At 44.2% G+C, this 16,826-nt stretch overlaps 1 protein-coding gene across 1 annotated transcript; it reads left to right on the top strand.

Moving 5' to 3' along the window:
* The first annotated feature begins 777 nt into the window (after nucleotides 1–777).
* LOC138370227 (gastrula zinc finger protein XlCGF66.1-like) lies at nucleotides 778–2,265 on the top strand. Its single transcript, XM_069334226.1, has one exon. It carries the CDS (start codon nucleotides 778–780, stop codon nucleotides 2,263–2,265), a length of 1,488 nt encoding a protein of 495 aa, XP_069190327.1.
* Nucleotides 2,266–16,826: the final 14,561 nt, after the last annotated feature.

Genomic DNA, 16,826 nt, shown 5'->3' with positions numbered 1-16,826 from the left:
TTCCTAATTCATTATCCTTGATCCAAATCAACATTTATATAATGACGTACTATTGTCAATAATGACATACTCCATCTACTGTAAAATTTTTGTTTCTTTTCTATATCCACTGAATCACTGGTTTTCAAAGGTCAATGGTTTGGTAGAAAAAAATTATTTCGTCAACGCGACATGTTTTTAACGAGTCATGAGATAGTCGTGTGGTGAAGCGGACCTGGGGTCATGTGGGGGTGTTCTAAGACCCCCCTTGGGTCATCTTGGGGTTGATCTAAGACCCCTGGGGGTCATCTGGGGTGCTCTAAGACGTCCTGGGGTCATCTGGGGAACTCTAAGACCCCTGGAGTCATCTGGGGGTGCTATAAGACCCCTGGAGGACAGCTTGGGGTGCTCTAAGACCCCTAGGGCCATCTGGGGGTGCTATAAGACCCCTGGGATCATCTGGGGGTGCTCTAAGACCCCTGGGGTCTCCTTTGGTATACTCTTGAGGTGCTATGGGAGCCCTTGGGCTGTGTCTTGGGGTCCACTAAGTCCCCAGGGTGGATCTTGGGGTCCACTAAGTCCCCAGAGTGGGTCTTGGGGTCCACTATGACCCCACCCCTGGGGGTCTCTTGGGGTTAAGTGTTGGATCTACATGTTTAACAGAGTTCGCTAATGAAACTGAATCATTTATTACGAAGCTCTTCGCTAATGACGTTGTGACTTTAATGAGAAGCGCCGCGGTGATTTCTTTTTTTGTTTATGCCGGTTCTAGCCGGATCCCAGCTGGTGCGTTCTCATATGGGGCGTTCTCATATGGTGCGTTCTCATATGGTGCGTTCTCATATGGGGCGTTCTCATATGGGGCGTTCTCATATGGGGCGTTCTCATATGGGGCGTTCTCAGCTGGTGCGTTCTCATATGGTGCGTTCTCATATGGTGCGTTCTCATATGGTGCGTTCTCATATGGGGCGTTCTCATATGGTGCGTTCTCATATGGTGCGTTCTCATATGGTGCGTTCTCATATGGTGCGTTCTCATATGGTGCGTTCTCATATGGTGCGTTCTCATATGGGGCGTTCTCATATGGGGCGTTCTCAGCTGGTGCGTTCTCATATGGTGCGTTCTCATATGGTGCGTTCTCATATGGGGAGTTCTCATATGGGGCGTTCTCATATGGGGCGTTCTCATATGGGGCGTTCTCATATGGGGCGTTCTCAGTTGGTGCGTTCTCATATGGTGCGTTCACATATGGGGCGTTCTCATATGGTGCGTTCTCATATGGGGCGTTCTCATATGGGGCGTTCTCATATGGTGCGTTCTCATATGGTGCGTTCTCATATGGTGCGTTCTCATATGGTGCGTTCTCATATGGTGCGTTCTCATATGGGGCGTTCTCAGCTGGTGCGTTCTCATATGGTGCGTTCTCATATGGGGCGTTCTCATATGGGGCGTTCTCATATGGGGCGTTCTCATATGGTGCGTTCTCATATGGTGCGTTCTCATATGGGGCGTTCTCATATGGTGCGTTCTCATATGGGGCGTTCTCATATGGTGCGTTCTCAGCTCGTGCGTTCTCATATGGTGCGTTCTCAGCTCGTGCGTTCTCATATGGTGCATTCTCAGCTGGTGCGTTCTCATATGGGGCGTTCTCATATGGTGCGTTCTCATATGGTGCGTTCTCATATGGTGCGTTCTCATATGGTGCGTTCTCATATGGTGCGTTCTCATATGGGGCGTTCTCAGCTGGTGCGTTCTCATATGGTGCGTTCTCATATGGTGCGTTCTCATATGGGGCGTTCTCATATGGTGCGTTCTCAGCTGGGGCGTTCTCATATGGTGCGTTCTCAGCTGGTGCGTTCTCATATGGTGCGTTCTCATATGGTGCGTTCTCAGCTGGTGCGTTTTCATATGGTGCGTTCTCAGCTGGTGCGTTTTCATATGGTGCGTTCTCAGCTGGTGCGTTTTCATATGGTGCGTTCTCAGCTGGGGCGTTCTCATATGGTGCGTTCTCAGCTGGTGCGTTCTCATATGGTGCGTTCTCATATGGGGCGTTCTCATATGGTGCGTTCTCATATGGTGCGTTCTCATATGGTGCGTTCTCAGCTGGTGCGTTCTCATATGGTGCGTTCTCATATGGTGCGTTCTCAGCTGGTGCGTTTTCATATGGTGCGTTCTCATATGGTGCGTTCTCATATGGTGCGTTCTCATATGGTGCGTTCTCAGCTGGTGCGTTCTCATATGGTACGTTCTTGCGATATGGTATATCTTGAGGTTATCTTGAGATGATTTCGGGGCTTTTTAGTGTCCCCGCGGCCCGGTCCTCTACCAGGCCTCCACCCCCAGGAAGCAGCCCGTGACAGCTGACTAACACCCAGGTACCTATTTTACTGCTAGGTAACAGGGGCATAGGGTGAAAGAAACTCTGCCCATTGTTTCTCGCCGGCGCCTGGGATCGAACCCAAGACCACAGGATCACAAGTCCAGCGTGCTGTCCGCTCGGCCGACCGGCTCCGTCGTTTTTAAACGTCAAAATTGGAATTTGTTTCCCATTTACCCGAAGGGCTAAGAGCTAGGGGGACCCACGTGGAAACGTCAATTTTGCGTCGTTTGTAATTTGACTAAAACACCAGAATGTTGACGCTGTGGTCGACAGGGTCATGAAGGAGTCGGAAGGCCCAGCGGACAGCACGCTGTACACGTGATCCTGTGGTCCCGGGTTCGATCCCGGGCGATGGCGAGAAACGATGGGCAGAGTTTCTTTCACCCTATGCCCCCTTGTTGCCTAGCAGTAAATAGGTACCTGGGAGTTAGTCAGCTGTCACGGGCTGCTTCCTTGGAGGGTGGAGGCCTGGTCGAGGATCGGGGACACTAAAGCCCTGAAATCAACTCAAGATAACAAGATAACATATGAATGAGTTAGGGAACGCTATCTTCCCTTACTTTCACCCCCTTCCCCTCTATTCTATTCCCCCTTCCTCCCCTTATCCCCTCCCACTACCCTCTTCTCCCCCACTACACCCTCCTCTAACTACTCCCCCCCCTCGCTAATCACCACAAACTACTCCTCGTTAGTACTCCAGCATTACCTAAAGTTAGCAGTGATTTACAGCTTGTTAACCATCCTCGCTCCTAACCACTACTCAGGCGCAGCCATTAGACTCTGTGGCCCAACCACCACAGTCTCAACCATCTGTAGAAAACATATGCAGGAAAAAACCACAGTTAAATGGAACAAAACCTGACGAGGCAGTTGACAAGGCGAATGTAGCAAACTGTTGTTCAATTTTCAATGTTGTTTTGTCTTTAATTTTTAAGACACGAAGCATTCTGCTTTATATATATATATATATGTGTGTGTGTGTGTGTGTGTGTGTGTGTGTGTGTGTGTGTGTGTGTGTGTGTGTGTGTGTGTGTGTGTGTGTGTGTGTGTGCAAATCACGAAAATTAACACATGATGAAAAATGTGACAGTGTCAGACCACGGACGAAGAATTGAAACAGGAATTTCCTTAAGTACTTTCGTATATTAAAACATCTTCAGAAGGAATTATTGACGAAATCATTCCTTCTGATGTATTAATATACGAAAGTACATAAGGAAATTCTTGTTTCAATTCTTCCTCCGTGGTCTGACAATGTCATATATATATATATATATATATATATATATATATATATATATATATATATATATATATATATATATATATATATATATATATATATAAGAAAAGACTCGTAGGAAGGAGTCCAAGAGAATAATCGGTCCCAGTGTGGAACCACCAGATCATTACTTATAAACGTAATTAATGTGACATAGGGGTTAATTACCCTAATTTGGCCGAGTTACGAAAGCAAGGAGAGTGTATATCACCTTGATGGCCTCGTAATGTTGACACTGTCTCTAACAACATTCTAATTACAGGTGAGTAATTGCGGAGAAATCCAAAGACGTGACGTCAGTGCTTGAGGAGTGAGCGCGTGCGCGCGCTCCCCGTAACGTCGTGGGGAAGGAGGGGGAGGGGGGGGAAGGAGGGGGAGGGGGGGGGGAGGGGGGGGGTGGGGGTGGAGGGTGGGGAGGGGGGGAGGGGGGGGAGGGAAAGATGGAAAAAAAGGGGTGGAAAGAAAGGGTTAAGGGGGGAATATGTAGGAAAAGGGGGAGGGAATCGGTTTGGCTAGTCAGCTATACAAGTCACAGGTTCAAGGTTTGCAACAATCCTTGCAATACGGTTCTTGCAGAAGCCATACAAAAATCTTGCAGAATATGGCAGGGAACCGAAATCAGAATGTTGCAAAAATCTTGGAGAATAGTGCAAGCATCTTCCAGAATCTTGCAGGAATCGTTCAGGAATATTGCAAAAAAAATCCAGCGCAAACATTGCAAACAATCTTGCAAGAACTTTGCAGAAATATTGCAGAAATCTTTTAAATCAAAGACTGCCCAATAGTTCTGAACATTAACTGAATCTACAACTCTTATGTAATATAATCACTTATCTGTAGTACAGGAAGTATTCTATGTAACCATTGAACTCAACATAAAACTACCCATTAGTACATACTAAAAATTCCTATTAGCAGATGCTAAAAATACTCACTAGTACATGCTAAAAATATATATATTAGTGCATACTAAAAGTACCTATTAGTTCAGAGTCTCTTCCTTTGAAGAGATGGTGTATGGGTATTGAGAGAGAGAGAGAGAGAGAGAGAGAGGGGGGGGGTGGTTGAGTCATTAGACATGGTTGGTGTTTGAAGCTCAAATGAAGGGAGGGGGGAGGGTGGGAGGGGGGAGGGGGGCAAAGAGGATCACTCCTCCACCACTACAACCACTCCCCCGACAACCACTACTCTCTCGTACGCCACAACCATCACTTTCTCTACTTACCTACCAGCATCACTCCCCCCCCCCCATCCCCCACAATCCCACTCTCACCCCCCCCCCCTCCTTCCATTACCCCTCAATCCTCCCCCTCAACTCCCATTGGGTCTCTCAACCCTCTTAACCCACCACTTTCCCTTCCTATTTACCACAACCCCCCCCCCCCCCCACCCCCACCCACAACATCTCCCCTCCCCTAACAACCCCCCCCCCTCCACTCCTCCCTAACTACCCCCTTCCCAGTCTTCCCCCACTTCGTGCCGGGATTAATTAAGACAGACTTGATTCATTAAGACAGGAGCCAAGGACGGGGTACGGCAGCTTATCTGAGGTGGTTCAGAGTAGTAATGGTCGGTGTGCACGAGGCTCTCTCTCTCTCTCTCTCTCTCTCTCTCTCTTTCTCTCTCTCTCTCTCTCTCTCTCTCTCTCTCTCTCTCTCTCTCTCTCTCTCTCTCTCTCTCTCTCTCTCTCTCTCTCTCACTCACTCTCTCTCTCAGCTGGGTTAGGAGCCACAAGGGTTCGTACTCACCTATAGCTACTTACTCCCTGTAGTGTACTCAATTAGAGGGGCTATCATAGATGTAATTTCCCTAAATGTACTCTTCTAGATGTATTCAACTACATGCACTCGTTTATAAATATACTCAGCAAGGGGTTACTCCCTGAAATGTACTCAATTTGCTGTACTCCCTTAGTTGTACTCGATGCTAGATGTACTCCTCCAGACGTGTTGGAGTACATCTACATGTACTCCAGTAGTTGTGTTTATTACTATTTTTGTAATCAGGTTGTACAGGAGCAGGCAACTGGTAACTCCTGTGAGTAGGCTGAGAGCTTTCTCTTCCCCATAGCTCGTGGTAAGCCTTACCCTAATAGTTCCCCTCTCCCTCCCCCCCCTCCCCTCCCCCCTGGAACACGACACTCCAAACGGCTTACAGCCAGTTAACCCCCCCCCCCCCCCAATTACTGCTGGGTGAACAGGGGCGAACCGTTTAGGATTGGGTGCCCAGTCAATCCTCCCTAGACCAGGACTCTAATGTCCTTATGTTACACTTTTTTTGGGGGGAAATACTAATAAATTTTTATGCATTGATTTTTTTTTTGGGGGGGGGGGCATTTTAATTATGTATTTTGTATAATGAATTTCTGTTTCATCATTACGTTTTATTTCTTTGTTTTTGCTTTTTTTGTCGTTTCTTTGTCGTTCTTTGTCGACTGGGATTTTTTTTTGTGGAAAAAATCCTGATCCTTGTTTGCCTCCAATATGATTGATTGATTTTATTCAGGATCGTGGATAGGATTGAATGAATGATTGATGATGACCTACGTGGGTAGAGGGAGTGAGGGGAAAGTGTTGCTCCTATTATAAGCATTATTGACAAAAATATCTACAATTTGGCGTAATTGGGGAATTGAACTTGGTCTTATTGAAGTGAAGATGATGCTCATATTCACTGCCCCAGAAATAACAACAACAGCGACAATAATATCAATTCAAATAACTTCAATAACTTAGAAGCTTCAAATAACAACAGGCAGCCAAAAAAAAAAAAAACCATTCTTTCAAAAAAAAAAAAAAAAGAGATGAAACAGGAAAGCGCTCGGATTATTTTCCTTTCATTTTCTCTACATGGATATATATATATATATATATATATATATATATATATATATATATATATATATATATATATATATATATATATATATATATATATATATATATATATGATATATATATCAAATCAGCTGTTAGGACACCAAGGAGTAATCAAGAATGGGGGAATTAAACAGGAAATGGCGATAATTGGCCGACCGCTAAAATCTACCATTACAACTAATGGGAAAAAAAAGGTGGTTGTTGGGTGATTAAGATGGCTAACGAGTCATGAGTGGCGTGAAGACACTCGGGCAAGAGCACCAATGGCCTCGTTTGGTCGTTAGTGGGCATAATTAGCCTCGGTGATTGTATTGCTCGAACCCCCACGATGGGGGGGAAGGGGGGGGGGTTCGGGCAGTCTCTTATCAGGGGTGGTGGTGGTGGTGGGGGGTTTATCAGGGGGGGGGATGGGGGAAGTTTATAAGAGGGGTGGGGGGATATTTATAAGGGAGGGGTGAGAGGGAGTTCTCAGAAATGGTGGGGGAGTTCTCAGGAATGGTGGGGAAGTTCTCAGGAATGGTGGGGGAAGTTCTCAGGAATGGTAGATAAGTTCTCAGGAATGGTAGGGAAGTTCTCAGGAAAGGTGGGGGGAAACTTCTTAGTGGTGGACGTGAAGATGAAGGGTTATGGGGAAAATCCCCAAGGACCAGATGCAAAGTAGTAGATGGAGTTTGCTTAAATCCTAGGGAGGAAAACTTGGAAAATGGGGAACGATTAGGGGGGCTTAGGGATAGAACAGGGGGAAGGGATTGGTTATAAGAGCGACGTGGATCTGAGGGGGGAGGGGGGGGGCGGAGGGGGGGAAAGATGAGGAATTGCTTTGGGGGATTAATAGGAGTAGGGATGAGTAATATCAGTGGGTGATTATTGAGGGTGAGGGAGGGAGAGAGGAGAAATTGAGGGAGGAAGGGTTAGGAAGGTAAGGGAGTGAGGGAGACTAGGGAGGGAGGAATGGTAGATAAAAAAAAAGTAACATGGAAATGGTGTGTACACACACACACACACACCACGGGGGCCCTAGTAGCTGAATGGACAGCGCCCGGGATTCGTAATCCTAAGGACCGGGGATCGCCGGAAAAAAATGGGAAGAGTATCATTCATCCTGATGAACTTATTCACCTAGCAGTAAATAGGTACCTGGGAGGTAGACAGCTGCTACGGGCTGCTTCCTGGAGGTGTGTGCACCTGTGTTAGAAATATATGTAGTATACATAATGGAGGAAAAATAAATGGGTTAAAAAGGCGGGGTCCAAGAGCTAATAGCTCTTGGACCTTCCCATAGAGTCGGCTTTTCCAAAGCGGACGCTATCTTGATAACTTGTTCCACAGACCCTATTTCCATATCAATATTTATCTATCTATCGTAGAAATTCTAACCCTTTTCCCGTACGAATCCATTATATCACGATCTATCCAAAAATGATATCTTCCGCATCCTATTTATAATCCCTTTTCATTAACCCTTTTACCTATTTCCTCACCTTAGTCACGTTCCCCTCTCATTCTACGCCTTCCTGGGGAATGTAGAGTGACCTTAGGTAGTCTCCCTTCATAGGGAAGGTCATTAATGCCCAGAATGAACAGCGCGGGCATATAAATACCCAGCCTGGCCTGTCCCGGGCACACGGGAGACATCTCCCGTCACGCAGGGTGCAGTCGCACCTCCACAGATCTCCAGTACCATCCATTGATACTGGAAATGGCTCAAAAGGGCCACCACTTATGGGCTATTCATGCCCGTGCCACCTTTTGGATGGCTTAATCTTTATCCTGCTCCGAGTGTGGCAGGGGAATCTGTGTGTGTCCACCTCGTGGCGTGGTAATTAGGGACAAAGACACACACACATGGAGAAACAGGAAGATATCCTGAACAAACCCACAAGGGCCGTGACGAGGATTCAAACCTGCGTCCGAGAGCATCCCAGACGCTGCCTTATTTTCTGTAAGGAAGATATCCTATTGTTCTGTACAATATAGGCGTTCAGAAGGTCGCAGGTGTGTGTTATGTGAAGCTGTTGAAGGTTTCAGGTGTGTGTGTTATGTGATCTGTATTAATACACAGGGAGAGAGCCATTGTGGGTGACACTTCGGTTAAGTAATGGGGTATCGAACGGGTCTAGGAGCTGGGGTTAAATTTCTACGAACGCACACGAGTTCACGTGTGTGTGTGTGCGTGTATGTGTGTGTATGTGTGTGTGTGTGTGTGTGTGTGTGTGTGTGTGTGTGTGTGTGTACTCACCTATTTGTACTCACCTATTTGTGCTTGCGGGGGTTGAGCTTTGGCTCTTTGGTCCCGCCGTGTGTGTGTGTGAGTGTGTGTGTGTGTGTGTGTGTGTGTGTGTGTGTGTGTGTGTGTGTGTGTGTGTGTGTGTGTGTGTGTGTGTGTGTGTGTGCGTGCTTTCGTGCATATGTGGACACGCACAGACCAAGAAACTCACGGATAAATTGCCACTTACAAACTCCACCTCAATCTTTGCAAGATTTCGCAACCAAAATCCGCGCACAAAATAAAATCTCACGGTAGTCTGGTATGCAAAAAAAGGGGGTCAATTTCCTCACGTTGATAAAGATGGATACAAGCCACTGGGAGGCTTGGATGATGGGGACCTTGGGTGAGGCTTGAGACGGGAGATAAATGAGGATTTGTCTCAAGAAATGGCGAAGGTGATAGTTTCCATGGTATGTGTGTGTGGAGTGTGTGTGTGTGTGTGTGTGTGTGTGTGTGTGTGTGTGTGTGTGTGTGTGTGTGTGTGTGTGTGTGTGTGTGTGTGTGTGCACCCTGATCACACACACATGCACCAGTGTGACAGGGGATTCGAGTATGACACAGCAGACTTTGATTGTGACAATCAGTAACCACTCAGCAGACACCAATTGATGCACCCAAACTTATTTGACATTAAATAAAGTTTACTCATAATGAAAACAAATCGTATTCTCATAAAATGAGGAAAATATCTAGGGGTGAGACTACTGGATTTGTTGATGTTGGATAACAAATCCTTGCTTACTGTTTCATGAGACAGATAGACAGCTAGATAGACAGACGCACTGACGCAAATAGATTTTTAGAGGACCTAAATTCTAATGCTAAGCGTCTCGAACTGAAATCCATTATTTCATTTTATATTTGTTAGAAATGTATTAAAATTCCCTCCCCCCCCCCCCCAGTTAAACAAAATTTTCCCAAACAAACAAAATGAAGAAATAAATTTTCTCTATCCTAAAACTTCCCATCAATAAAGTTTATCCAACAATATTTCCCCATCAATAAAATTTATCCAACAAAATTTTGCCCTTCTGAAAAATTTATGCAACGAAATTTCTCTAATAATAAAATTTATCCAAGAATTTTTTTCCAAAAATAAAATTATCCAACTAAACTTTTTTCTACCCAAAAAAAATATCCAAAAAAATCTCCCCACCAGCAAAATATATCAAATAAAACGAAAACAAAAATTGTATATCATTTGTTATCTAATTCTATTTTCTAAACGATCCGAGAGACACCGTAAGGGGGGGGGGGGTGAGAGGTAGTAGGCCTATGATTAAACTGCTTACCTATCCAAAATAGGGAAATGAAAAGGGCATTCTGGGTAAACAATTGGTTTGAACATGAAGGTCCACTGTGGGAATGGGTAGTGTGGGGCTCTTGAATTGCTCTTGAACTTGAGGTACGTTAAATGTTGCCCCGAGGGGCGAGTTTATTGGGCAGCGCCACTGATCCTGTGAGTGGACACACCGCCATAGCAGCATGTACAACACTCCCCAATAGGAAGAAAACCCGCTGTGTTGTTAGTTGTTTTCCTATTGGTACGTTACTATCCTGTTGCTGCGTCATTTTCCTTTTATCCTGTCCATTTCCACATCATCCCGTCCTCACTGTCTAATCAGAGTGGACAGTACTATACGGAATCCTAAAGATCACATTCGCTTGAGATTCCTACCAGCTCCAACAGTCTTGTCAAACACAAGACCTTTGAATTCCTCCAAAATTTTGAGTGATACCGTTGTATCACTCAAAAGTGATACAACGGTTGAGTGATACACCGTTGAGTGATACATGTAACACATGTCTCGTCCTAGCAGTGATACATGTAACACATGTCTCGTCCTAGCAGTGATACATGTAATACATGTCTCGTCCTAGCAGTGATACATGTAACACATGTCTCGTCCTAGCAGTGATACATGTAACACATGTCTCGTCCTAGCAGTGATACATGTAACACATGTCTCGTCCTAGCAGTGAAACATGTAACACATGTCTCGTCCTAGCAGTGATACATGTAACACATGTCTCGTCCTAGCAGTGATACATGTAATACATGTCTCGTCCTAGCAGTGATACATGTAACACATGTCTCGTCCTAGCAGTGATACATGTAACACATGTCTCGTCCTAGCAGTGATACATGTAACACATATCTCGTCCTAGCAGTGATACATGTAACACATATCTCGTCCTAGCAATGATACATGTAACACATATCTCGTCCTAGCAATGATACATGTAACACATATCTCGTCCTAGCAGATAGCTAGGACTCTGGCAATTTATGAAGATTCAAGTAAAACTTATACTAGCACCCATGTTTCAGTGTGTTCTTCAATCCTAGCAAATCCTAGTTACTTACCTCATGGCCCTCAGCATATCCAGTCACACGAGAATAACCTGAATGAATCTCATCCACCTCTCTCTCTCTCTCTCTCTCTCTCTCTCTCTCTCTCTCTCTCTCTCTCTCCCTCTCTCTCTCTCTCTCTCTCTCTCTCTCTCTCTCTCTCTCTCTCTTCTCGAGGTACAATGGCATCAAATGAAGCATCTAACGTCGACTTAACATACAAATGGCAGGTAAACACGAGAGAGGCAGCACAGCCATAGTCTTGGCAGGAATTTATCGCAAAGTAATGAGATGTAGAATCCCCTTTGGTCATCATCGGGCGAGTTGGGGTCTAAACCGAGTATTCCTCGAGTCTGTCTGTGTCTGTCTGTCTCTGTGTCTGCTTCTGTCTGTCTCTGACTCTGTCTGTGTCTGCTTCTTTTTCTCTCTGATTGCCTGTTAGGCGTTGGCCAGTTAGTGCTGTCACATGTTCATTCTTGGCTGGTCTGATGAACCGGTCAAGAACCTGTTTGTAAACAGTCGATACATAACCAAGTAATTAATATCTAAGGCACTGACTTGTCAGGACAGGGAAACAGTCAGTGCTGATTTGGACTGTCATTATGCGGATACGTGTAGACAGTCAGTAGACAAGAACCAAACAATTTGCTATTGGAATCATGTAAGCAAAAACAAGACCCTCACCAGCTCCAGAAATAGCCAGCCTCGAGGGCCTCAGACACACTTCAAGATGCTACTGGACTTAAGACCAACATTCACTCCAAACATCTACCACTTACGACCTGGTAAATGGCCGTAAGTGGAAGATGTTTGGAGTGAATTGCCAGGCAGGTAAATGCCCCAACACAAGAGGTTGTGACACCTCTTGTGTTGGCTTAATTTTCATCAATCAATCAATCAATCAATCAATCAATCAATCAATCAATCAATCAATCAATCAATCAATGACAGTCTCGAGTACGAGGCAACAGATCCATCCAATCTCCAGTCAGAATTGAGAAGCTCAGCATTTACCAGTTATTTATCTTGAGGTTATCTTGAGATGATTTTGGGGCTTTAGTGTCCCCGCGGCCCGGTCCTCGACCAGGCCTCCACCCCCAGGAAGCAGCCCGTGACAGCTGACTAACACCCAGGTACCTATTTTACTTCTAGGTAACAGGGGCATAGGATGAAAGAAACTCTGCCCATTGTTTCTCGCCGGCGCCCGGGATCGAACCCGGGACCACAGGATCACAAGTCCAGTGTGCTGTCCGCTCGGCCAACCGGCTCCCAAACCTGTCGTTTGAAGGGTAGAACCTAAAGCCAGAAACATTCAACAAATTCAGTTACCAGTTTTTCAGTTTCCAGTTACCAGTTGGCTTTTAAGTAGTCAGTAACAACACCACCACCACCAGCGGGGCTGTGAGAGAGACTCCAACCTTAGTTAACATTTTTAAGTTGATTTTATGTTCGTTAAACATGGCCAGAAAAGGTTAAAATGTATGCAACAAGGCCCGTCCCGGAGCTGAGGGGCCTGAGCTACAAGGAAAGATTGAAGGATTCATCAAGTATTTAGGGAACTATTTACGAAACCTGTACATCTTTCCTGAATCATAGCAGCTTTCTTTTCATTTATATTAAACAATTTACTACCTTCAAACGTCCCAATATAAAACGAAAAAAAAAAATAGTTGAGGTAAGATGAAGATGTTCCGTAAGTGGTTGCAAAAGTACTTCATGAATCAAGAACCTCAACCCGCACAGGAGGAGAAAAAAATAATGGAGGACATGTTAGAGACATACAAGATTCCAAGGGAATTGACAAAGCAGACAATTATTGTTTCACTTTAGGAACACCAGAGCGACGGGTCACAGGGAGAACCTATAAAAACACAAATTTTAAATTTAATTAAAATTTGAAAATTTTTGAATGAAAACTTTAGAAAAACATTCTTAAACTAAGAATGCTCAGGAGGAAGGGACTTGGAGTCGCAGCTTGACCCTGCAAGCACATCTGGCTGAGTACACATACAAGGACATGTGACTAAGTACACATACTACATTTCAAATGTAGATATGATAGAGCCCAGTAGGCTCAGGAATCTGTACACCATTTGATTGACAGTTGAGAGGCGGGACCAAAGAGCCAAAGTTCAACCCCCGCAAGTGCAACTAGGTGAGAACATACACCTATACACTCAAAAATGAAATCAGAAAAATATTATCCATAAAATACAGCATCCACAAACATGTGCACAAAAGCTTAAACACCTGAAAGGAACATAAATGCCAACACTCATATCCACAAATAAAAAAATTGAAACGAAAACAAACGCAACATAAACATACAAAGACACACACACACACACACACATACACACACACACACACACACACACACACACACACACACACACACACACACACACACACACACGCAGCCGAGTGGACAGTATTCTGGGGGTCGAAGTCCTAAGGGCCCGGGTTCGATTCCCAGTCGAGGCTGAAACAAATGGGCAGGCTTAATTTCACCTGATGCACCTATTTACCAAGCAGTAAATAGGTACAAGGGAGCTAGACAGCTGCTTCGGGATGTTTCGTGGGAATGTGTGTGTGTGTGTGAGAAAGAGAAATATATGTAAAAGTTATGACAGAAGAAAAATAGGTTGGTAGTCATTACATTAGAGAACCAACGGTTAGAGAGTAGGCGTCCAAGAGCTAAAACCTCGATCCTGTTTGCACAAATAGTAAACACACACACACACACACTCCCTACTATGCATGACCATTAACAATCAAATAATCCCTCACCAAACAATACACACACATAATTCTCCCTTCACCAACACGCAGGGCCTACCAAATATACAAATAAAGGGGGAATTAAAGCATGTTTGTTTTTCGACATGCACAGTAAAAGGCCTTCGTCATAATTACACACTATTGGTCTGCCGCCTATTTTCACATTTTCTATTATGCTGCATAATATATGCAAGTGATATATATATATATGGGGAAAAGTCACAGATTTAAGTACTGAAAAGACACTCCGGATATTTCGGTCTCCAAGCTGAGACCCTCTGCAAAGTAGTGCATATTTATTTAACAAAATGTCTGAGGGAGGCCAGATGATTAGGGGAAGAGTCTCACCCAATTTTTCAAGGTAATTGCTATTGGATACGTGCTCAACATAGACGGGTTGTGGTTGTCATTATTGAATTGAGAAAATCAATTGGAGGTCCTAGGTGACTCGAACTCATGACCAACGGACTGCTAGCCGCCACTTCTACCACACTACCACCCTAACCTGATGTAAGTTATACAATCTGGGATTCTACTGAATCGGCAATATGTCTGAAGCTATTCCAAACGGTTTTGGAATAAAATGGAATCACCTTAAACTTCCTATCGATTTTCTAATTAATATTGATCACTTTAGTATGATTTCACTGTGTAATTGACATGCGTGTAACTTGACACAATACTAAAGCTATCTCTCCAAGTCTCATTATATGCATTCTAGGTTGAATCTCATTTTTGTTCCTTGCTATATCGTAAAACATTATGCACTGATCACGCCAAAATTAAAAAAAAATCCAACCATAATACTTAAACTTTAAAAACCTGATATACCCAGTCTATCGCTAATCGCCAATAGTCATTGTAGGGTGCTGATGGAGCGGTATTTGTTAATGGTTGTATGGGAGACCTGAATAAATCCTATCTTGAGGTAACCTTGAGATGATTTCGGGGCTTATCGTCCCCGCGGCCCGGTCCTCGACCAGACCTCCTTATTTGTTACACACCCTCCAGGAAGCAACCCGTAGCAGCTGTCTAACTCCCAGGTACCTATTTACTGCTAGATAAACAGGGACATCTGGGTGAAAAAAAAACTCTGCAGATCTGTTTCCGCCTCCACCGCGGATCGAACCCGGAACCTTAGGATTACGAATCCTAAGCGCTGTCCACTCAGCTGTTAAGCCCCTGACGCCATGCCCAAAATGTTAAACACCTGCGTAATGTAGTTTCGTATTTTAAGTTAATGATGCCAATCTTGAGATGATTTCGAAGCTTTTAGTGTCCCCGCGGCCCGGTCCTCGACCAGGCCTCCACCCCCAGGAAGCAGCCCGTGACAGCTGACTAACACCCAGGTACCTATTTTACTGCTAGGTAACAGGGGCATAGGGTGAAAGAAACTCTGCCCATTGTTTCTCGCCGGTGTCTGGGATCGAACCCAGGACCACAGGATTATAAGTGCAGCGTGCTGTCCGCTCGGCCGACCGGCTCCAACCCTATAATGTTATCCAGTAATGTGTTTCAAAACCAATATTTATACTGTTCTTTCCAGACTCTAAACTTATCCAATTTTTATCCATGGTTTTGCGTTTAAATATATAACCCCGAATTATTATCCCCCTTTGTTATGCCCTGAAGTACATTGTATATTTGGACAATGTACAATGAGAGTTCATAATCTCTCTTCATATGAGTGAGTTTGGGTGAATATAAATATAAACCGCTTCGTATGGGACAATAGACCTTACAAGCCTGCTATAGCATTTTCCGAGAGAGAGAGAGAGAGAGAGAGAGAGAGAGAGAGAGAGAGAGAGAGAGAGAGAGAGAGAGAGAGAGAGAGAGAGAGAGAGAGAGAGAGAGAGAGAAATACAACATCTCATTTGAATTAATGACTAAATCTATTCCAGTCTATAAACATTGAAAATAACCAAAATACAAATACATTTAATACAATAATAAAATTGTATTTAATAATAAAATATCGCCCCATTACTATTAATAATGATAATAATACTAATAAGAGGAAGAAAAATATACAAAAGAATAAAGATGATAAACTGCAAAAAAACATGTTTTCATTCTCTCTTAATTCTATAATCGACAGACGAGGCTGACCTATCAGATGACCGCAAGGGACACGCTGATTGGTCTGTTATTCCTGATGACTCCAGCTGTGACGATCAGGTAACGACCGGAAGGCACCTGATCACCTGAAGATAGAATTTTGTAATCAGGTTTGTTCGTGGTGGGGATTGCTGATTGGATCTTCACCAGCGGTAGGAGAATTATAGGCCCAAATTGCCGAGAATTGGTGGATTTGGTTGGTGGGGGGAGGTGACAATTTCGGTTGATTGGGATGATTAAATGGGATTGGCTGATACTTGGATATGTTAATTCTGGATGCTTGCGAGATGAATTGATCGATTGGTGATCAGTTACGACTGAGAAAAGTCGTATGGCGATTGGGTAGTTGATCATTGGTTGATAATCGATTGGTTGTTGGTTAGTGATGTTGGTGGATCTCGCTCTCTGGTTGGCTTACAGCCGCTAGCGCTAGTTATATCGTCAATATAACTGAAGGGAAGAGTCAATAGCATCAATACCATGACCAATAGCCACGTTTCGAGGTCATTAATCTCGCGGTAAATAAATGATCCACACATGTTCACTTGGGAAGTAATGAACTAATAATAATTTGTCACCTGTGCTTCACCTAGTTGCCTGCTACCATTTTTCACCCCCTTTTCAATTCTTAGTTCTAAATTCTAAAAGTCTATGTCTATGGTCTACGAGATGGCGCGATGGGTAAGCAGGTGGAGTTTCTATCCTTATCCAACTCGTTTGTGGATTATTGTTTACGTCAGTTTGGCAAATCAAAAGAGAGTTAATCCCTCGTTAATGAAGTTAAT

This window comes from Procambarus clarkii, chromosome 31 (genome assembly GCF_040958095.1).
Source record: "Procambarus clarkii isolate CNS0578487 chromosome 31, FALCON_Pclarkii_2.0, whole genome shotgun sequence".
Taxonomy (NCBI): domain Eukaryota; kingdom Metazoa; phylum Arthropoda; class Malacostraca; order Decapoda; family Cambaridae; genus Procambarus; species Procambarus clarkii.
The sequence above is the reverse complement of the archived record's forward strand: the minus strand, read 5'-3'. Positions and strand labels throughout refer to the sequence as shown.

Coding starts and splice junctions, on each gene's coding strand:
- LOC138370227 (XM_069334226.1), top strand. CDS start 778: ATGGGGCGTTCTCATATGGTGCGTTCTCATATGGTGCGTTCTCATATG.